Here is a 24,579-nt window from a genome sequence, read left to right on the forward strand (position 1 = left end):
TCTACTTCTTACTGTTTAAATCATGACCCAAGCCCAACTCCCTGAGTAGACCTTCTTTTAATGAAATGATTGGGTAATTATGGTGCTGATAAACTTAAAACAAGAAATCAGAATTTAGCTCAACTTCAGCACCTCACTACATGTACAGACATCTCGGTCACACTGCATTTTACAGTACAACAATTAGACGTAACCAGCTGAGCTTTATATATCAGAGACAGTATGTTCTTTATTTAATTAGACTCTTTATTCAACCCTTTTTTAGACTTTATTAGAACATAATTAGGAACATTTTAAGTAAACTATAGTGTATGATTTCCCACTGTTACACCCTTGTTAAACTTTATTAGTATATACTTAGGGCATATTACAACAGAACTCTGATGTAAAATAAAGTGAAATCACATGTCTCCTACTTGATTAAATCACATTACCTGCCTGCAGTATGACAACATGCCTGCAGTCATCCACCGGCAAAATATTCCTCTGCCTCTATAAATTAAGCCTTTATTCACCAGATCTGGTTCACATATTGTTTTTTTGTTTTGACTTTAGTTTACTGTACAGTTATGCTGTAATGTGTCCCAAATTACCATCTAATAAAGTAGAATAACAGTGGGAGATAATGCACTTTTAATTTAACTCTGTTGTAATGTTTCCACAATTACACATAAGGTACAATATTAAAAGACAATATTAATTCTAGTTTTTGTCTAAGTTGATACAAGATATGTTATGTTACCTCTTATGAGTGAACTATAAAATAAAATTCAACCAGCACCTTGAGAGATAACCAAATCAACTTGTCAAATGCAAAGCACCATCACAAAGAACACATTTAACAATTGACAAACAATTGACAAAGAAACAATATTCTCCTTCTCACTGAATTCAGGTTATGCACAGTTTCCAAACTCATTTGAACTCCTTCATTCCTTTGTCTTTCGGACAGTCAAAATACATTAGTCTTCATGAATTACCCGTGTAGATTTCACCCTTAACTGAGACCTGTTCAGGAAAATGAAAATACACCTGCCCTTCTTATACTGCTTTCTCACTGTACACTGACACACGTCTGTTCATTCACTATACAAGATTATGCAGACACCACGCGTACAGAAACCCAAATGTAATCTCTTCCTTTCATTTCCACCACCCATCCTTTCACTCGCTGCCATCACTTTATCATGTCATTTCAAAGATCATCAGCAATTTTTGAAGGATAAATTTTTCACAACCATCCCAGGGCTTTTCTGTCAAAGAACTGATAGAGAGATAAGTTCAACATCCAGACATCAAATGCCTGTGAGGGATCTAAAACTTACAGAATTTAAAATGTTGCACTCAGTAATCTCCCATTTCTTTTCCTCCACTGTATCACAGGCTGCCTTTCACTGACTTTTGAAATCACAGTCATTGTCACCTTTGTAAGGGTACATTTGTCTAACTTAATTAATCAGTCAGCTTTCCAGTTGTCAGAGCTCCCTATCATATCCGCTCTCTGATGTATCAGCTGTTGTTTTTATAGGCTTAGAGACATAGGAGCACAGTATGGTAAGTATGGTATGGATATGCAAATTCACACCCACCAGTGAGTCTTATTTATTTAGTTAATGGTTTAAGAGCGTTCATTAGAAAAAGAGGGTAACTGGTGACAGCACTTTAAAGTGACCTTGGATCAAAGAGTGGGTGCGCATATAGCTTCAAATCACCCAGTTCACCCTATGGAGACCACTTCGTGTTTGGGTGCTCCTTAAACTCTATTCCCACACAGATGGCACCGATGCATAGTCATCCATCCCACACACAAATACACCCACAGTGCTGTATATACTGTACATGCAATAAGATAGGCTTACACTCTCCCTTGCACAACCAACATCACGGTTACAGTTTCAGTATTTCGAGCTGTGCTGTGTGTTGTTTTTAGCACGAGGCAAGATAAATCTGGTCTGTGTTAAGTGCCCCATTCGCAACAATGGAACCCCATAGGTTCACCTTTTTTGCCTATAATCTGGTGTCAGATATGGCCATCCACAGTAGCTGACAATATCAAGTTTCAAATCAAGATATAAGATGTCCTTTAGATGCCCCATCTGTCCTGAGGGAAAACTGGGCAGATCTCAGTAATAGATCTTTTACCCTTTCATTGCCATTTGACAGCTTTCACAGTTGCCCATTAGAGCTTTATTGTCACATATACAGCAAAGGCTGGTGACAGTATTTTTAGATGGAAATTGTACACATTCTGTGACTCTGCAAATACAAGCAAAAGATTCAAATGAAATGTTACTTTAACTTCGCTCTTTCAACTGATGTCCCTTTTTCATACACATGCCGGCCTTGCTTGACTCAGTTTGACTCGGCACGCCAACCCAGCAGGGCAGCAATTTGCATCACCAGTACAGCAGAGCTACCAGCTTGAAGGCACATCATTTAACTGAATACAAAACTGCTTTTATTATGAAGCAGTAAAATCAGTACGTGTTGCGGTTTATCACAGTAACTTAACACAAGTCCTATACAGGTGAAAGTGAAACAACAACACCGGAGGGAAAGAAAACTTCAAATCACAGATGTTCAGTTAGAAGCTACGAAAATACTGAGAGCTAAACATACAGAGTTTTAAAAAAAACTCTTTTCTCTCTGCTCTAACTGACAGACATAAGTTGATTGTTACATCACATGCTTTTTTGTTTTGTTTTAGTTTTTTCCGGGTTGGCTGCACTTGGTGAAACATCACCACAGCATGCTTGGAGATGGGTCAGGCGCGCTTTGGCCCCACTCTGGAGATGGTCCATATCTGGCACAACTTGGTGCATTATGAGTGGCAATAGAAGCATGGTTTGACTCAATGCAGCCAAAAGTACCGGTGGAAAAGCCTAATTAGCTCCAGAAACTTAACGTTATCCAAAGTGAGCTTACTTTACCTTTGTATGGTCCAGCAGCGATGCACTGAAAGCAGTGCATTGCAAAGTGAAGTTCAGCCCTCTTTTCAGAGCTGTCACCTTTTTCATTGCCTGTGTAGCTCCTCACCCTGGAGTTTGCAGGCCTGACTAACAGTAACATGTTTCAAAGACAGGAACTGATGGAATGCACAAGACAGACATTGTGTGTGATGTGATTCTTTATTGATGGATTTAGTTCAATTTCATGTTCTAGTTTGCATGCTCCTCTCTTCACAGGGACTGCAACCATGGCTCTGTATTATGGACTGACTTAAATGAACATTTATGTCTTTTTCAGGATGCTGCAGATACCAGAGCCCTCAATGAAATGATTCTGTCCTTCTTTCTGCCCTTTTCTATACCTTTCTCTCATGTTCAAGAATTCTGTTTTCTTAAACGCCCCTGATGATTTTACACCACTACCTGTTAACACTGTAAATGCACCATAATTGTCAGTTTTTACAATGCAATAATATCTTTTTGGTTTTGTCTTGCATATATCACAGTAGCCCCTTGACTACGTGGAGAAATTTGCTTAGAGACTTTTTTTAAGTCATCAAAAGATGATTGGCCCCGCCCAATACTAAAAAAGGCCATTTTGAAATGGACCAGACCCCACCGCCAGCCAAGCCCGCTGACCAGATTAGTGAATACTTACAGTACAGTGATGTACTTTCCCTCACTCCCTTCCCCGCTCAAAACAAACATCCCCATCAAAACTACCCAAATCCCCCCTGTGGAAGTTGATTTGCTAACTCTTGTCTCTTTTACTAACAACAAGCTTCAGAATTCTTCCAATTTGATTCCTTTCATTAGTGAATTTTCTTTTCCCTTACCTTTTATAATTTCAACAACTAACACTGTGTCATTCACGGAATGTGAACCATCTGTTGTTTTCTCTACTTAACTTGCGACTTACATACTAACAAATGTATTGTTATCCTTTTATTATTCCTTTTGTTTTTTTAAAGCTTTTATTTTGTAGAGTACCCTTTTAAAACAAAATACTTCTACAGTTGCTTTCTTTATTTCTTTATTTGGATGTTTTTTCTATTGAAACAGTAGGCAAAAGATACATTCTTTTAAATGATATTTTACATTAAATTTTTTGCTTTTGCTGTTAAAAGGAGAAGCTGGTTTTGCAAAAGGCAATTTTTTTTTCTTTCCCACTTTTTTGGGTTGAGGTGTGTTTTCTTGAGTTTTAAGGTTTGTCATTATTTTTTTTTCTTTCTCCTCCCCCTGTTTTCTCCTGAAGCACGCAGGCATTGGACACGCTATGGTAAACAAACTGCATTATATGGTAGATATCATTCTAATTGTCTTATACTTTGGTTTGCCCTGGGTTTTCCGTTACCTCTTTCTATTCTGTTTGCTTTACTGAAAGTACAATCCGCCATCAATTCCAAGGTAGCTGAAAAACTCCACCTCTCTGTTTTTCTTTTAGCCCTCTCTATATATATGTTATTGCTTTTTTATTGCCATCCAGTTCTCCCCTTCCTGAAAAGAATAACGTGTTCATCCAAAGAGGTCTGCTCAAAAAGTTACAGAAATTTAGATTTTAAAGTTTGATTTTTGTTTTGCTTTTTATTTTTGGTCCTTTTTTCTTTGGTTATTTGTTATTTTTCTTTTACTTCAAACACTATCCGTATGAAGAAATAAAGAATCATGATGCAAGATATTTTCTCAATTGAGGATTAGAAGAGTATTAAGAGTTTACTTTTTTTGTTAATCCCTCTTTCCTCCTGATTTATTTTCTTAGAAGAACCCCTTAAAATGAGCGTACACAGCACAGTTCTCAAGCAGACAAATAGCCTACTATGGCAACTCCAGTGAGAACAAGTAAAGGAAAAAAAAGAAGGTTTTTGGTTCATTAATTCCCCTAACTTCTTAACAACATGCGAGTAATGACACCGAGGAGACCATACTGCTGTGTTGCTTTAGTCAGACCTGCTCAGTCTGTTATGGAGCCACCTGTTATCTCGGCTCGCCATCCTGTGGTTTATGGACTCATGAAGAGTATTTACAACTCTTGATTTAGTGGCCAAAGCCCTCACTGTAAAGTAGGCCTCAAATGAGGGCTTGATCCCATTAGTGGCCTTAGGCTGATTTATGATCAAGATGGAGCCATTCCCAGACCTGCATCCGAAAGCACTCCCTCTTTTACACACACATGTGCGCACTTAATAAAGTGTTTTAATGTAGAAGTAGTCCTCTGAAGTCAGGTGCAGAAATCAAACCAAGAGAACTCATGAAAGCCCATTATTGAAAATAAAATTGCAATTGCACTTTTATTAAGCTGCAAACTGTGGGGAAGTTTGTAAAAATAACAGGGCATTAATGTTTAAATAATTAATCACCTTTGTGGGAGTATTAATTTAAAAAACTGTTATTAGGCTGAATGTACTACAGTACCATAGGGCTAGGCATCATTTAAAAAAATTACAACACCAATACCCGTACCCTTAAAGTCATACCAAGACCAATAGAGTACTTCATTTGATACCATTTTTCCTACTTTATTCCAAGTCAATCATGTGAATTGAATAATTCCTGAAATGCATTTTTTTGCATTTATTTTTATCAGACGCCAAAGACATGTAGTATAGCCTTACATTTTAGTTGCATCTTGGCACACTGACCTGCCAACTCTGTGAAATACACCTCGCTCATCTTCACCACGCCACTGACCCTACTAGTCGTAGCTGCTGCGGTAGTTGGCCAATCACATCTCTCCTCAAATTAAAGTGATTGGCTGTGAGCAAAACCATACAATTTTTTCGTCTTTATTGAAAATCATTTTAACCTGGTTCAGCTCAAAAAAATAAAAATTCCCTTTCTGCCTTTTAAAATGTGAGTTAACCAAACAAGGGTTGAATAATTTAAAACATGTAAAACCATTTGAGTTCAGAGAACTTGAGAAAATGTTCATTTTCAACAAGCTCAAGATAAGTGAAGATGGGTGGGGAATGAATTTGATACCAACGTTAATCAAAGTAAGCATTGTTTTTATTATTTTGTAAAATAGATAACATGAATTGAAGACACCCAGCAAGTTTCCATCATGTAAGTTTTCTACCAACTACAAAACAGAGGGTGTCTGAAGAGAGTTTCTCTCTGACAGATGCATGCTGGGAAGTCTCCTAGTGATAAAGTTTCTCTGCAAACTTAATTTAATGAGTTAGGTGAACTCAAAGCAGTATATTCATTTGACAAGGTCATGGTTTAAGTCAGAACAGCTCATGTTTAGAAGTTCTAGGGTAGTCTGAAAATAAAAACTAGACTGAATGATTTTAAAAATGTATCAAAAATATCCTGTATCTTATCATTGGTACGATTAATCTTGTGTGTTTATGCTGCCAGTACTGTTGTGCTGCTGGTGCACACCGGTAAACCACCCTTAACGTTTAGTTGTGATCAGTCTTACTTGCTTTCACTGGACTTTAATTTCTAATCAATAAATGAAGCTGTCTGCCCATTGATACAGATCATCAAAGGAACTGCCTGGGAAAATCTGGACTGTGTGCGATCGACCCCTCATTAACACTAACACTAACTTATATTTCTTATACTTTCCTGGCCTCACCCCTTGCATGAAGAGACTTGACCCCCTTCCCAATTTTCTTTTCCAGTTTTTTTATATACAGATTGCATTGAGTATATATGTATATGTATATATCATGGCTAACATATATACATACATATATCAATTGTCCTAATATAATCAATATAGCCATAAAACATGTTAGCCACACCCTCTTGCCGTTTTATTTGTTTGATTTTACTTTATTTTATCTTTATTTACTTCTATCAGTTTAACTTCAAAATTAACTTACTAAAATGAATAATGACCTCACTCCATATCTTTGCCGAAACAAAAAAGGGGAAAAAGTAAAGAGGGGAGACGGATTTTCATTTTGTTTGGTGAATAGAGGGATCATGCCTTAAGGAATAAGTCTGCCCAATCCATCATAACACACAACTTGGAGAAAAAGTTGTGAGCGTGGGGCAAGTCACTCAATCTTACATCAAATTTGACAAAAGTGATGAAGCAATTTTGAGCTCACATCAGAAATACTGTGGTGAAATTCTAGCAGAAGCGTAATGAGAACTGCAATCATGAAAGAGGACAGATTTTTTTGTGTCCAATAGCGCGGAGGGCAGGGGCAGTGATGAAACGACACGTCCCACCAATGGAATACTAATTGCTCTATTCACCAAGCAAGGGTTATCGTGTCTCTCCTTTCTCAGTTTTCCCTATTCTTTAAAAAACCCTCTCATTCCCGTTGATTTCATCTGTGATTGACGACATTGGTCCCATCCTGTCCCCACTTCCACCCACCTCCCAAAGTTCCAGTATCTAGTGGTTGTACCCCTGCACTTTTCGCATGTTTCTATTGGCTAGAACATCTTCACATCAGCATACTCACAGTGTGTAAATGCTGCTCTAGCCCAGCACGTGTCTGTCTGTTGTACACGTGTCTCGATGGATTTTTGTGTTGCATTCCTCTCCAAATAAAACCCTTAACACTGAAAGCTCCCTTCCTTTTCCCCATTTGTCTGGTGTTGTGGTGCCCTGCAATTAAATGTCCTCCCCCCACTACTTCCCATTTTTGATGCATCTTGCCAGATTTTTTTTTTTTTTTTTTTTTTAATAGTTGGTCTGTTTGTGTTGTGTCTAATGGAATTCTCCCCTCCCACCATCCCCATTCTTCCTGTCATCTTTCCCATTTAAGTGCATGGCTTGTGTGTCACCCTGTTAGCTTGGATGGGTTCATTTTGTTTCCTCTTAACCAAAACAAACCCTTGTCACATGAAATAACACATTCCGTCCAAATCTGGACCTGGTTTGAGCAATCAAATTGCAGAGGACTTTTAAAGAATCCTCACCTACTCTTATCACTTCTGACTAAATTTACTAAAACAGTGTTACTAATCTACTGTTTGAATCAAACCTTTGTTGTAACTGTACTAACAACCATTTTTGTGTCTGACTTTCCCTTACTTACAAAAGTACTAACCGATTTTGTTCACCCTCCAACCCTTTTAACTCTTCTCGGCACACAACAAAAAACTCCCCCACCCCTCTCTCTCTCCCCCCATCCCCTTGACAACTGTCGCCAAAACAGCTCTCGCCCCAAGCTTCCCAATCCTCCCTCATGTCTTTACTAACCAAACTATAGTCCATATATAGTGTTGAAAGACAGATCTTCCCCCTAGATTAAATTACGCCCGACTAATACACATTGACAAGCTGCCAGACATCTATAAAAGTCCATCGCTGGATGAAAATCCCTTCTTTCCTTTTCTCTCTTAAACATCCTTCCTTCCTCTGGGTCTGGCTTTGACCTGAGCTAATGGGGAGGCAGTGTGTGCAGTCTACTATGATATGTTTCTTATCTGAACCCTCAGCTGTAACTTTAATATTTGTAACTCCAAAATATAATGCATTGTCTCTCCCTGCACAAGATCTCTGACAGTAATCAAAAGTAGTGCCAACAAGGGGTAAGTGCTACATTTTCAAGGTAAGCTCGTTGCCTCCTTTCTGCACGGATTGTGATGTTAAATATATGAAGGTTCTGACAGGTGTCCATTCTCAGGCGGACTGTGTGGAATATGTCAGAAATTGCTGACAAAGAAACTTCAGACTCTCAGTGAAAGTGAAGATTGGATGCTCCAAATCTTGACTGCCTTTGGGAATTGAAGGTAGAACACGATCTGTTCTCCTGAATAGAAAATGTGTGCACAGTGAGAGGGAGTAACTCACAAAAAAGCTATTTTCCATTGTATGTGTAGAAGGCCTGACAGTATATAGTTTCAAATACCGTACAGTGTGAAATTTCTCTTTTTTCCATATTGTGGATATGGCTACTAAGCTCCAGGACTTGCTTTGATACTTCTCCCCAGCCCCTCAAAACCACCTGGGTTCATTCTGATGCACTTCTTTATGGAAGTAAGGGCTGCTGTACTTGTGTTACCTTTTGCACACTGTTCTTCATTTCTTTTTTAAATTCCACCCAGTCAGCACATAAGTTGCTACCAGACTCCTGGAAATCAATAAAGGCAGTGGATGAGCTGTGATAGGCCTCAGTATGTTGGGAATTGTGTATAAAACATGGTGTAGATACATTTCCAAGCACACATGATTTACAATTTAAGCTCATGAAAATAAAACATGGTTGTAGTGTGTACCAGCCCATTCTCACTCTCAGTGTGTCAAATGTGGCAGCTTGGTCAGTTATCTTTAAAGTATGATGCTGTAGATACCCCTGTAGCATCATTTCTGGAGGCATCCTTCTAGCGCTATGCTTTAATGTGCTGTCAAAGTCAGGTGATGTAATATAAAGAGCGAGAACGTTTGGGCGGGGTGGGGGGCATGGCTGGGTCATACAAACACAGGGGGCTTCATTTCATGTCCCATAGTCAATGGTGACTTTTTATTTAGTTATATAAGTGGCATAACTTAAATTCATATCATATGTATGTTATATACATGAACTTGTGTATTTAAGGTTTTTTTCACATTAAGTCTTTTTTTGAATAAACCAAACTCAGCCCTCTTGAATTGTCCAAGAAATGGACCAACACAAAAGGGTTTTTTTGCTTTCACACTGTAAGTTTGTTTGAAAGAAGGCTCAGTTCCCTTTCTGGACTGTGCCATCAATAACAAGGCCTTAGCCCTGCTCGACGCAGAATAATGGGGCTTGTGTCTATTGTGTCAAAAGTTTTGAAAGTTTTATCACATGCTGTAAAAATTACTTTTAACATAGAGTATACAGTACAGTATTGTACTCTACAGTATAATGGCAAATGGCAAAGGAAACTTGGAGTGCTTTGTTTTCACAGTGCACAGGTTAAGTGAATGTTAGCACAAAGCCGGAAGGGAACCATACTCAATTTGAGAAGCACCGAGTTTGGTTTGCTTCAGATGTCTGAGTTATTTTGGAGTATTCAAATATTGGCAAAAAATGTTAACTCATTTCTCTGAGCTTGCTGTGAGGGCTGAAAGGGACCATGTGTGAGAACCCTTATTTTAACCTAAAGCGTGATCTTTTCCTAAACCTGCCCATGTAGTTTTGTTTCAGAAACCTGGCTAAGTAGTTTTTGTGCCTTTATTTTGAAAAGCCTTCCGGGATGTTGCATCTTTATTATTTCTAACTTGACCGTTGAGCCTACCCTCCTACAACATCCTAGTTTGGGACCACTGACTGTGCTGCTGTATTGACTGTTTGAGAGTGAGAAACATGTTGTGTATACAAGATCTGGTCAGGGCTGTCATTTCAAGAACACTGTCACTATCTTCATTGTATTCAATGAGACTTTTATGTGCACTTTATGTGTGGTCAGTATAATCCCCAGCACAGCTGGAATCATGTTGACCCTTGTTTACTTGCTGAGAGGGAGATGTACTTCATGGAGCGTTTAGTTGCCATCAGCCTGCAGTCATGGAGCCAGATCTGGTCAATGAGCCAGCTGCACGCTCAACTGAGCACACCGCAGGACTCCGCACAAAGAACAATTCTAGTTCACCATAAAATACAGGTGAACCCCCATTACATAAAGGCTGTGCTGTTCTGTATGTAATTGAGGGTTTATGAGTAATGAGCATAAAAGAGAAAGATGGATTGAATAGAAGGGAGGTTAATAACATGACACAAACCATTCCCCCACCACAGGACCATGGAGGCATGTGGATAGGTAAAATGGGATGCTTCTCATGATTTGAGATCAGCGCTGTTTCAATCACTTAGCAGTGTATTCAGCTGTAAACAGCTCCACTCTGTGTTTCCTGTGATAACTGGGACTCATAGTTCAGCACAGATCAGCCAGGTCTGTTTGGTTTCTGTGTTTGCTGGGCTCAGGAAGTATTTGAAGAGCATCTCAGTAAAAACCAAGGCATCAAATAGAAGCAGCAAGTGGGCTTTGGACTTACATATGTGTCTTACATACACTGTCCTGTTTCAATATAAATTTATTTCAGTGGCAGCATGTTATTTGTTGAAAGAAAAGGACCAGATAGGGATGCTAGAAGCGCACTAATTAGCCAGTAATATTTTTGTATTTATCAGGTGTTGTTCCTAGATTATCACACTAGGCTATGTTTCAATAATGAAACTGTGATCACACTATTACAAAGAATTATTTTCAGACCATATTGATGCACATGCTTAGATCTCTGTAAGATATTTTTCCTAGCCAGAGAAATCACAGTTGTTTTCAGACAGTAAACAATGAGATAAGCGTTGTATGAAAAAAAGAAACTGCATCAGAAAAACAAAGACACTTTCCCTGGCTGCTGTGGATGTCATCACTTAATACTTTGATTATTTTGAATACATTCATAATCGAGGGAACGCAGACCTTGGTGTTACTTCATTTAGTGATCATCCAGCATCTCAACAACTGTTAAATTTACTTGTGAGTTATCACCATGAAGTGTAGAGGAAGAACAGAGGGAGCTAAGGCTGGAGGTTCACCCATGCAGATATCACCATGCTGTTGCTCAAGTGAAGCTTTAAAGAGACTTTGTGGTTTTAGTGACCTGCTGCTGTTAGCTGCTTCTGTGCCTCGATCATATTTGCCTCGAGATCAGAAGGATGAGCGCTACGACAGATGTATCTAGATTATACAACATGCAAGGTAGATTTATTAATCATTATACAACACATGGTGATATAGCGAGATGGTGCTACTCTCAAAGAACATTAAGATTGTATACAGTACATCTGTTGAATAAATAAAACTTAAACAATTTTTCATGATGGAGTGCTGAGGATGAATTAAGCAGTCTTACAGAGGGCAAGAAGCTGTTTTATAATCTAGTGGTATGACAGTGGATACTTGTGTATCTCTTGTCAGATGGCAGCAGTGGTCTATTGGGTATTAGTGATGTTCTGGGTGGTTTTAATCACTCATTGCAGTGTCGTCCTGTGCTTTGCTGGCAGTTTGTAATGTTTACTTTCTGTCAATCCTCTGTAAAAGGTAATGAGGACTTGGTAGAGGAATTTAGCTCTCTTAAGCTTCCTAAAGAAATACAGCTGTTTTTGAGCTTTCTTTATCCAGGGTGGAGATTTGTGATGTCCATGACAGTTTCTCTGTGATGCTGATTTGCAGCTACCTAAAACTGCTCACCTGCTCCACCACAGCTCCTCTGATGTAGACACGTGGTGTGTATCTTTGCCTCCATTTTTCTAAAATCATCAATCAGCATCTTGGCTTTGCTGTTGCTGAGAAGTAGATTGTTTTCTGTTCACCACTCTGCAAGGCTGTTGATTTATTCCTGATTCAATGTCTCCTCATTGTTTGAATTTCAGCTGATGATGGTGGTGTCATCTGTGAGTTCTTTCCATGCTAGTGTTTGCGGTCACGGGTGTACAGCGTGTACAGGACGGGGCTGAGCACACAGCCCTGGGGGGGCTCCAGCATGGAGCACATATTCATATTAATATTTTATGTTTTACTCAGCTGCTGTTGGTCAGTAACACAGGACCACCTGTCATGTCTTGGTGATGTGTTGAAGTAAAATACCCACAACTACAATATTATCAGGCTATGATCAAGCTATATTTCTCCATGCTGAAAAATAAGACTAAAAAATTAACACAGAAAGAATATGCAGCCAAAATCTCTTCGGTAGGATCTTAATATTTTACTCCTTGAAATCATTAAAGGAATGATCTGTCTGCATTTTGCAGCAAATATTTCAAAATCAGAAGGCCTTTGGAATCCCTCCAAACTTCATGGCTTCCAGGGCAGGAGCACCAGGGTATTTCCACTATCAGCCTGTGATATCAGCACCCTCTCCCTCCTCCAGCCAGTGATGCAAGTGTTCGTAATGTTTCTCAGAGGGACAAATGTTGCAGTCTGGCTGAAGCAAAGACCAGCCAGCTTGTGAATAATTACAAAGTTACCTCAGAGGAAACACTTGGATATTTGTTTTCCTCTTGTTCTTTTTTTGGACTAATAATGCATGTGCTTATTTTGGATCTTTGTCATGTTGTCTCTGTGGGGTTTTAATTGCTGTTTAGGTCCAACGTCTGATTACACAATGAATCCATTAATATAATGTGAGTGCCCCAGGTAGTTTTTTGATACCTTGCATAAATTAAAAGCTTCAATGGACCATTTAAGTGGAATCTGGGATGATGGAGAGGACAAGAGAATGAAAGAAAGACAGAACAAATACATTGCTGAACTGTAATCTTCCCTCTTTAGCTGGAAACTTTATAGGTGTCTGGCAGCTAGCCAATGGTAGTCCCTCATGGCCCCGTTGAGTATATCCCATCCTGAAGATGGACAATCAACAACAGTCCATGAAATATCCTCCCAAATATAAAGACCTGGCCATAAAATGTGTTGATGTCCTGTAGCACTTCAAAATTTAAATTTCAGGATTTTTTTCAGGTTATATATCTATCCTTCTCCTTATTTTGACAAGCGGCCTTGCTATGGTTTGATGGCTTTGGCCAAAGACAATAGGTACATTGAAACGGCCCCCTTGTTTTTCCTTCTTTGCCACCTGTTAGCTCTCTCTCGTCAATGTGGAACAAACGAATTTGCCCTGCTGAAAGCCCTATCCGAGATCTTCAAAGATGACCCTACCACACCAGCACTGTCAACCACAGATTCTTCGTGCCAGATACATCTGGCCAATATGATCGCTCTTTCTCAACAAGTAGCAACAGCAGACATAAAAATGAGTTGCCCTGTTCAGAAGGGAAGTACGGATTTTTTTTAAAAAAGAAGGAAAAGTGAAAACAAAACAGTCAAGAAAAAGAGAAGACGAGCACTCAGCTGGGGCGACTGATCTGTTGAGTGCAGTTGCTAAGGTTTGTTTACACCCTGTTTTAAAATACTTTCTGCCCTAGTCGTGGTAACGCACTTCATTTGTAGTTCAAGGTTTTGTTTTTGTTTGTATTTATTTAGTTTTGTTTAAATGAAATTCCTTGGTGTATTGTTCAGAAAACAAAAAGTTATGCTTATCAAAAATACAGTAAACAGTGGTGTAGGGTAGTGTGTTAGATCCAAATGCAAAATGAAGTACTGCCATAAGCATAATCACACACTAAATGACCAAAATGTGAAGTTGGACCTCAGATCAAATGAAGCTAGCTTGTGCTAGCATCACTTTCAAGTGTGCAAAGGTAATGAAAAACAGATGGTTGTGTACAAGGCTCCCTGCAGTGCTGTATTTAAGCTGTGTACATTTATGCAGAATAGCAGATGTTGAATCAGAGACATGAGTGCTTCACGTTCGCCCCAGCCAGCTCTATTAGGATAATTAGACAATAAATTGGTCACTAACTGCAAAAATCCCTCCCAAATCAAACAGCGTTATTTGGCAGGAAGTCTCTATTGCAACATAGCTGTGGCACTGATAACAAATACAGCCATGATATGATACAATTAGCCAAATTATACATATTAACATTTTCAACAAGTAACACAGTTTGCTGCATTGTAATGAGTATTATGTAAAAAGACAGGTTTTTATTTGTGATGACTCCTGGAAAATTGGAATGAAGGGAAGTCTGTATAATCGTTTGAGAAGCATCCTAATTGAGTGAATTCAGTTAAGCATATCTTGACTTATTCTTCTGTATTAACAGGGTAGGGTCAGGTTAAAATGGTTGTTTCACCTCTTCTTGTGTTGTGTTACATCAGTGCAAGGATGTACTCCACACATCCTGTCATTATTTAGGTTAAAACTCTTTTTGATCAGGTTAGACACGTTCCAGTAGTACGAGGGTACCAAGACTTAATATTACAGACATCAAAATACCATTTGAGCTAAAAAGTAAAAAAGACAGCTATCTCACAGAAAAGCCTAGAGGAGCCTCAAAAATCTACCCTTTATGCATCTGGTTTTTAAATTATTTTTTGGATATTAGGTCTTGTTTCTGCATTTCAATCCACACGATCTCATACCATCAGCTTGCGGCTGTGTGTTTGATTCTGCTCGGCGCTTTCTGCTCTGTTAGCGATCAAACGTGCAGCGCAGAATGTGTAACCTTGCACAAAAGACGAGACTAGAGGCAATTGAATATTGAAAGGGGATTTATTTTTACTGGTAGTTCCTTGAGAGAGGACTGGCTCAGCAGAGGAAAAGCTATGCCAATCACAGGGAAGGCGAGGTTGTTGTAAAAATAGTGTCACCTGTAAAATGATGTTTTTGCACTTGGCTCGGTGAAATATTTTGATTCAGTGTATTTGGTTTAGGTAGTTCTCAATGTTTATTAGCAGTGCTTATTACTTGTATTGAATTTGACATGTCTTTAAGGTAGGATACAGTTGAAAGATTTTTCCAGTGATCAGACGGTGAGCACAGCACTGTCCCATTGGTTTTCTCTTAGCAACTGCACTCTAGAGTGAAAGCCCTCAGTCTGACTGGCACCAAAAGCAACCAACCAAGCGATTACCACACAGGGGACGGCCCCACCTATCACCAGTGTTTAATCCACTTTCTTCCTTGTTTTTCCTCCTCATTCTTCTAATTTCTCTCCACTCTCATCATTCTCTATTTCTGTCTATCCCTACTCTGTGTCTTTCTATCTCTGTCTTTTCATCTGTCTCTTTTGGGCCATGCCTATGCCAGGTGACCATCTCAGTGGATGGTATTTTGACCACCACTGGTTACACCCAGGAGGATTACACCATGTTGGGCTCCGATGACTTCTTCTACATCGGAGGGAGCCCCAACACCGCCGACCTGCCCGGATCACCGGTCAGCAACAACTTCATGGGCTGCCTGAAAGACGTGAGTGGCTCTGTGTAGTTTGTGACTATATTTAATATATATCTGATCAAACATCCAACCACACTCTGTACTGTATCTCCCTGCCTCATGTTAATAGATACTTGCTGCGGAAACGATTCCGGCCTCACCAACCCGCAGTTTGTGATTTCTTTAAAATATTACACTTGGTCGCCCACACCATGGCAAAGTGTGGGCATCTTTTTGCCAACTGATTACCTCTTTACATCAATATCAGTGTCTCAACGCTACCAATGAGGTTGTTTTTTTCCAAATCAAATGCCAATGAAGAGAAATGCATAAACATATCATGTTGCAGTGAGAACACACACCTTGTTTGACACATTCGTGTTGACTCTCACACAGTCACTTGAGAATCACCAGTCTGTGTGGATATAACTCCCACATTTGAGAGTAGGAGGTGTCAGACATACAGTATCCTGAATCTGTTTCAAGTGTTTATTTCCTTCATGCTTCCTCCATCTCCTCCTCACCACACTGCAGACCAAACACATCCACAGGCGTTGCACACACCACAGTGAGATGGTAGAAAATCACAGACAATTCAGATTTATAGTCATAGCCATGCAATGATACACACACTGAAAGACAGCTACATATAGACATGGATGGATATGTAGAGGACAGTTGCCTTATAAAAACTTTATTTCTTCAACTTTGACAAAATAAGACTTTTATTTTCACCAGGGCTTTAATTCATGGTTTAACAAGCTGTCAAGAGGACCAATCACAGCTTAAAGTATTATGCCCTTGTAAATGTAATGACTTGTATAGAGGCGACGCAACATGGTGCCGTCGCATTTCCTCATAAAACCACGCTGATTGAATAAGTAATTACTTTTGCCATCACTTTTAATGGATCGCACAGTAATCGCCCTATCTCTAACTTAATTATGCCTGCAGAATTACATTTTCATTATTTGGGTTGCTATCGGAAGGATCCCTAGTGGGTCTTAAACTTCCCAAGGCGTTTAACTATCCTCTCTCTCATCAAGACAAGGCTGGATTTACAGTCAATGTACAGACGGAGCTCAGGGAGAGGGGAGGTGGGGTGTGAACGGTAGGAAAACAGACAAGAGCAAGAGCTAAAAGCAACAAATAGAGGTGAAAATGAAAACACAATGTGAGCATAGTGCTGGGAATGTGACGTCAGAGCAGATGATTGGAGAGCAGAGTGTTAAAGACTGTTGGATAGACTCAGAGAAAATGAAATATTCAAAGGGATAGTTCAGATTTTTGAAGTGGAGTTGTATTAGGTACTTATCAATAGTTAATGTATTACCTACACTAGATGGCAGTTTGGCACAACCCCCGTTTAGAGAACCAGAAAGTACCAGTGTAGGAAACTAAGCAATAAACTGTTGTGGACAGGGTCAGCAGCAAAACATATTTTGACCACTTGAAAATTCAATCAGTTTAAGTGTATATTCAGAATGCCACCAGAATTTTACCACTTTATCTTGCTGTCAGTCAGCCTTTTCTTTTTTTTCTTTTTTTTCTTTTTTTCTTTAATCAATAAGACAGCCAAAGATATGACAGGAAAGGAGGAGAGAGAACGGGGGAATGACATGCAGCAAAGGGTTGTAGGCGTGAATCAAACCCTTACATCCTCAGTACATGTGGCAAACGCAACTGAGCTACCAGGCCATCAGACAGCCTTTTCTGATGGGAAAAGTGCAATTACAAAAGCCAAATATCACGCTTTCCAAAGACAACAGACTTCTTAAAAAAACAGCAATTTTACCTCACAGAACATGGGAGTTGCAGGACTACTGCTGTCTCAATCAGTTTGTTTGTGTTATTGTTTGTTGTTGTTTGTTTTAAAGTTTTTGTTTTTTTTCAGATTCACCTATATCATATGATAACACAAACAAACCAACCGATTTAGGCAGCAGTAGACCAGTAACTTCCCTGTTGTGCGAAGTAGTTTTGCCAAAGTTTGAGTCTGAGTCTAGGGACAGTGATATATGGTTCATATAATGGCAGTTCCCTGTCAGGAAAGGCTGTCTGACTGCAAGGTTAAGTGGTGAAAATATTCTAAATATAGCAAACACTTAAACTGAAAACACAGCAGTACATTGCTAAGCTTCTTAAACTAGTATCCCTGCTGCTTCTCTGAACAGGGGGTGTGGCGATAACCATCTAATATGGATAATACACTGACTATTGATATATACTTCATACAGCCCTGCCTTAGAAAAATTCAAACCATCCTGTTGAAGTGCAAGTTTAAAAGTGAAAATGTCTCAAAGAGAAATGGCCCAGCATTCATCGGCTACAGATATAATTGGAACTTTTTCACTGAAAAAGTGAAAGTTTTGAGGTGGACGTAAGATATGGTTGAGAGCAGAAGAGAAAAAGCCCCACACAAATCCAGGAGAGAAGTGGTGTTGCTGCAAACATCCGACACTGGCATTCTTGTTTGACCTTCTGCCAAGGGCTGCATTTTTCATTTAGCAGCTTGGGTTTGGGTCGGCACTGCAAAAACATGTCTCAAAACATTGTGTGGCAGGGGTATAGAATATTAAACTCTTGTTTTCTTCAAATCAAGGGAAACAGTTTGATGACAACATGAGGCAGTTTCTCCTAATTCCGATGCTAGCATTTTAAAATTTCTATATTGTACTGTTAAATGTAGATGCAGCCAAGGTGAACAGTCTACATACAGAATGGCACTGAGATTAGCACCTAGGCAAATAAGAAGGTCCTGTTTTGAATATCTTTTATGTGTGGAGTTATTTTACTCCTTTTATGTTTGCACACGTAGCTTCAGGGTGCTCATGTTTCTACAGACGCATAAATAAATATATTTCTTTACACCATATGTGGACTGACATGGGCCTTGAGGAAGGCATGGCCTCAAGAATGCTTCGTGCACCATACAAAGGAGCCGATGATGAATTTTCCCATGCGGATCAAGAAAAATATAGCAAGCGATTGTATGTGAGTCACTCCATGCAGACCTTTTTAGTAATACACTGGAGACCCTGTAGTTTGTTGCTTCTTAAAGGTGAGTTTCCAGGTCAGAAAGATACAGTGTTTGATCCACAGCTCGCTAGAGGCTTTGGCCTACTGGTTGTTTTCACTGGTGTTTGAATCTTATGGACCTAACATCAGCCGCGGTCAAGCTCTAATGACTACATCAGCTGAACTCAGTCAGAAAGGTAACCACGCAGAAAGGCACTGAGAAAACCCGCAACGAGAGTAACTGAGAGCACCAGGTAAAGTAGTAGTAGCTGGAAATAAAGAGGAAAGTAAGTGGTCGGGGGGTAGACAGCGGCGTGTTTCATCCTGTGCTAGTTCAGTGGCACAGCTCGGATTATCAGTGGTGTTATGGTCTGGGGCAAGGCTTTCATGCCGCCACCGTGGTCAAACGCCTTTGATACGCTTGGCCAGTACCCTCCAGGCAGCAGAAATCCAAAGGAAGAGCACAGCAGAAGAAGAGTAAAAAGGCACCAAAAGAGGCACTGAAGCCCTATGAAGTTTTTATTTGCAGTGTGTGTGTCCTCATATGTGTGTGTGTTCAAAGTCACCCACATGCTATGATCATACGCTGAGTGATGTATGTGTGTGTTTTCTAGGCTCCCAGTCAGAGTGGTGAGGTGTGAAATCGGGTGTCTCTGCTCCTCTAGCCCCCCAGTCTTGTTTCCACAGATTCCTCTCTCTTCAGCACGTCGCCATCTGTCTCTCCACGGCAACCTCCGCCTGCCTATCTCTCTCCCAGACAGTGACCTTGCTATCGCCCATTTCACACCCCTCCCTCCATGTCAGTCTTTCTCCCCTCCTTGCTTGTCTTCCTCACTCTTCCCACCTCTCCCATCACTCCCTCTGCCTCTCATCTCGCCTTTCTCAGGGGCAGTTTTATGTAATTAAGTCCATGGTAGCGCTGTTGGTACGCCAGCTTTGCCATCCTGACGGCCAAATTAAAAATTGATTTCTTCGACTGATTCCATGCGCTGGATGAATGCTCTCGCCCTCCTCCTTGCCCTCACTCTTTCACTCTCACTCCCTTCATGCCCTCCCAACTTCATATTGATGCTCTATCTCTTCGTCGGCACCTTCCACCTAGTCTCACCTTTGTTGCGCGATAAAATCTCCTGGAGTCATCCATCGCCCCCTCTCACACCCCAGCTACCGCAAGTCGACATTCATTTGAGACTTGGAGTGCTGCTGCTGCACAGCCCGTTCTTTGCCCTTACATTTGCGCTTCCTTATCACCAAGGCAACAGCAATCAATGCAATGTCTAGTAATGCTGAAAGAACATCACAAACCATATGAATGTCACTTGGGTCAATAAATACATAAAGTATTTGTTAATGACTTCATATTAACACCTGAAAGGATTGATTGAATCTACTGTGCAAAAGCAGGCTCATTATGTAGCATTTGGGTGCATCAAACACAGAAAATCCCAGGTATATTGGGAAAAAAATATTATTTTTGTACTGTAGACCTGCAAGGTTTTAGATTTGTGGAGTTTCTCAATGGCAAAACAAATCAATGGAGTTGCCCCTGAGGAAGGCTTCCTTTGGCCCTGTGTTAGCTGTACTGTTTAAACAGTGAGAAAGTCCACAGTCCATGTCGGAGCCACATACATCCTGACTTTTGAAAGATCACTGAAGTTAATCCAGCACAAAGACACCCAAAGCCTCTGCTGCACAAATCAATAAATTCAGAAGTCTGAAGTGATCATCAAATCAAAAGAGGGAACAAAGATTTCAAACTTTTTAAAACCTTTGACAGCGGTCTTTTTATTAGCGGACAAAGCCAGCGAACCTCTCTGCAGCGGGCGATTTGGCTCGTTAGATGAGCTGTCGAGATCTGCCCTCCCAATACTGAAGAGGACATATTACAAATGTCTGTATAAAGCCAGACACCCTCAAGGGTTTGAGGATATGAAAGAAAGGCATATGGTCTAGATGCTGAGTCAACACATGCATTTATACAGAACCTGCCCCCGACTGAGAGCAGATTGTCTGGGTCCTTTGCCATTTACAAAGGCACAGATTATTTGATACACCTTTCACAGTGGGCCCTGCATGCTTCACACACTTTGGTGCTCCAGTGCAGTGCTTTGTCCCTCCGTTACCCTCGTCTTCCTCTAATTTGTCATTCACCACCATCTTCTCCTGCCTTCCTTCCTGCTAAACACCTCTCTCTTGTATTTTCCCACCTTCGTTTGCGTTCTGCTTTTGGCTTTTTTGTTCCCCCTGGCTACCCCTTTTGTATTTGTATCTTTTTTGCTATAAAGACACACTGGAAGACTTAAGTGACTGTGAAAATGTAGCTTGTCACAAACTTAATGACTGGCTGACGCAGGATTTTCATGTCTTGCCCTTGTTAAAGTGAACACACTAAACAACAATTGGATTTGGGCACTCGCACTAAAACAAACACGGACAGCTGCTTGGATCAAACCTAATACAAAGCTCTTAAATTTACACCAGAGGCAGTCGTGTGAAAAGATTAAAGGTTCACAGATGATCTAAATTGACCCATTAATAACAAACATGTTTGCCATGCACAACCTGCCATTCCAAACTTTTGAACAAATCCTGCTGGTGCTGAAGCTCACGTGCTGTCTATAGTCAATCACAGCAGACGTTACGGCGAGCTAAACTCTGGCTGCCTGCCCTCATTGTTGCTGTGATTGGCGACACGTTGGATTTCACAAAATCCCTCTGACATTAGAAGTCTTGATGTCAGTGACATATTGAAAGCTGTCATGATAATCTGCTATTGTGCTTGTGACGTCCCATCTCTGCCTTCTCAACTAGTTTGAGCATATTAATGAGTAAGAGACCAAATCTCAGAGAAATGCATTGTTTGGTGTTGATTAGTGTGTTGAAAGATCTTTTGCGACACCAGATTCAGCTGTTGCTGGTCTTCATTTAAATATGGGTTGTTCACTGTAAGGCAGATGTCAAGACTTGTCCAGATTTAGACTTATAGTCTAATGCCCTGCTAGCAGCCCCCATCCCCTCATCAGCAATGTGTCTTTTACATTTAGTTATCTTTTGTTCACAGTTGACATTTTTGGTTAGTACCAAATAGTGATGACAATGCTGGAGGAGAGCTCAGGCAGGCTTATCCACTCTTGAGCATCAGTGTATCAGTTTAAACTTCATGGCAAACTTAGAATCTTGATATTTTGGATTTTATTGCTGAGGGAAGGTCAAGTGGTCTGAATTTATCTTAGGATACATATTTGAGGACAGAAGAATACCACAGCAAACATAATGGAAAGCTGGTGATTGTCATTGCTGAACTATTTAACTTTCCCAGCAGCATTAGGGAACAGGGTGCTCCGGCCACTCAGTTGGTATGGTCCTTTTCAGTACCTGTGGGTTCGATTCCAGCCGGTGGCCCTTTAATGCATGTTATCACCCTGAATTCTCTCTCCCCCTGTCAGACCTAAAACTTTAATCAGGCCTGTCTGAACCTGACCAGAACCCATCCATCATTAGTATATTTCAGTGTGAACCCGATTACAGCCCGATATTTTCTGAACAAGCTTCCCTTTATGCTCCAAACAGGAGGAATTGGCAGTGACAGGGACAATACATGGGGGGAAATTGAATTTGCAACAACAAAATTGTGGAAAAAAAGACACACAAAAAAAAAATACTACAACTACAACAAACAATAATAATAATGATGATAATAATCAGATCTCAAGCTCCATCAGTTTGTCCTTTCACCTGTCCTGTCAAAATAAAATCTTAGTCCTTGATCAGTAATACTTATTGTATCATTAGGGATCATCATGTCATGTACAAACTAAAATTCATGCCAATTTGACAACACTCAATCTTTTGCAGCTGCTAAACCTGCACAAATAAGACAAAAAGAAACTGTATGATTCTTAAATGCACCCTTAGCTGCACTATCAAGCAAATAATGTCTCAGAGTTCTGGTGCTATTTGCACATTTGCGCAAAAATTAGCCCTTTTAATTGCAAAAAAAAAATTCCAATTCACTAACACCAGTGCTGATAGCCACAGGCAGTTAGAGAGAAAAGTATTGCATCTTCGGAAAGTTAGTGGTAAATGAAGCGCATTTCAAAGAGGTGTAATGCAAAGACTTTCCAGTCGTCATGGAAGCAGTGATTGTAGCCAGGCGAAGGTAGCACAGACAGTACAGTACCTGATGTTCACCACGAAGGAATGACACAGGAAAACATGAAAACTAGTGCTTTGAGACATGGAGATGATGGTTACGTGCTGTGACAGTCCAGCATAGAGGAGAGTTAGAGAGAAAAAAGCTCTTTATGTGCTGAGACGCGCAATTCAGAGTGAGTCATGCAAAAGTGAGAGACATCCTGGTAGATAGAAATGAATGAAAGAGTAGAGGAACTTAATAGATAATTACAATTGGTCTAGTTGTAATTAGAATTACAATAAATTCTATTTCAAATAAGATGAGTAAAAAGTATTTATCGTGCAAGTGTATATTTTTTTATGCAAACGTTACCAAACCATGTCATGTGATATGCTCCTCCAGTGCAGCTTAAGAACAAATACTACTGGGACCACAGCTAAAATTTGCAAAAAAGTCCAAATTGGACTGAGCTGTAAAACTTTATGGGGATCTTTTGAGCTGTAATATCATCAGTGCCTTATCTTTTGTGTATTTGACCTTGACACAGGGCAGATAGTGCTTGCAAGTGATGCACAATTCATGGTGCTATCAGCGGCTGCAATCCTTTCTTTGAGAATCGGCCCCGCAGTCTGCAGATAATTTTCCTTGTTGTCCACCCAATACTAGCTTAGACCTAGGCTGGTATTCAAAATCAGTCATTGGTGCCACATTACAGACACTAACTTGCCTGAAAGTATTCTGGTACAGCATGTTTCCTGCCTCACATTTCCCTACAAGCTGTATGATCCTTTGTAAAAAAAAAAAAAAAAAAAAAAAAAAGAAAAAAGAAGCATAACCAGGTTGCATTTTTGTAGCGACAGAGCAGCATGGGTAAATAAAAATAAATACCTGAAAATAAATAAAATAAAAATAAATCTTCTCCCTCCTCCCACTGCCTTTTCTCTCTTTCACCTACCCCTCTCTTTCCCTAACACCTTAAGCCAGGCGAGCTCACGCCTTATTAGCTGCCAGTTTTAGCGTTATCATAGCTAATTACCAGGACTAATCTCTGCTAATGACGACATTATGAGGTGTACAGTACATGTGGCAGCGTGGCCAATATAGGAGATAACCAAAGGAGGCTTAAGTTCAAGAATAACCCAGCATATCTGTGTTCTTTTGATTCTTGCTGTGCCTGTGTGTAGGTGTGGTGTTTGACAGAGAGGGAGAGGGAGATGTAGACAGAGAGTGTGCTTACATGTGGAAAAAAAATAGGTAGATTGGAGGGCGTTTGAAAGAGACACTGTGAAAGACAATGAGGAATGACAGCAGCAGTCTGGTGAAATTAGATAGTCAAAAACCAATACAGTGAACCACACTGCACAAGACGAGCCTTTCAGTGCTGCAAATATGAAAACAGGCCAGTGCAAACAAAAGCAAATGGTGACTTAATACACAGATGATGATGCAGCATTCATTCATTCACTATCGCTGTATTGAGGCTGGGTTGCACTAACAAGGATTCATTTTTAAATCTTGTTTAATCATGGTTTAGATTTAAATTATGTTGCACTTTTCATTTATCCTAAAATTAAGAAAGATTAAATATCTGCCTGTTTTTAAACCTCAGGTTAGTTCTTTCTTTTTAACTAGCTACTAAACAGTGCGCTGTTTGGTTACCTTTTTAACTAGTTAGCAAACAATCTAATTTTAAAGGGACATTTCCCCCCCAAAATAAAAAATGCTTATTTTTCTTTTCTACTCTAGAAAGAAAGTAG

At 39.9% G+C, this 24,579-nt stretch overlaps 1 protein-coding gene across 6 annotated transcripts in view; it reads left to right on the forward strand.

The window, feature by feature from the left end:
• Positions 1-24,579, forward strand: part of nrxn2b (neurexin 2b) — an 884,227-nt gene that overhangs the window by 368,582 nt on the left and 491,066 nt on the right. For 5 of the 6 annotated variants that reach the window (XM_084712252.1, XM_084712251.1, XM_084712247.1 and 2 more), the window contains 2 exons: positions 4,204-4,227; positions 15,541-15,702. In XM_084712252.1, coding sequence (XP_084568378.1) covers positions 4,204-4,227; positions 15,541-15,702 — 186 coding nt within the window. The remainder of the gene's footprint in view (positions 1-4,203; positions 4,228-15,540; positions 15,703-24,579) is intronic. The other variant, XM_084712248.1, reaches the window with a different exon arrangement.

Source organism: Lutjanus erythropterus, chromosome 23 (assembly GCF_056507025.1).
Source record: "Lutjanus erythropterus isolate fLutEry1 chromosome 23, fLutEry1.hap2, whole genome shotgun sequence".
Taxonomy (NCBI): domain Eukaryota; kingdom Metazoa; phylum Chordata; class Actinopteri; order Lutjaniformes; family Lutjanidae; genus Lutjanus; species Lutjanus erythropterus.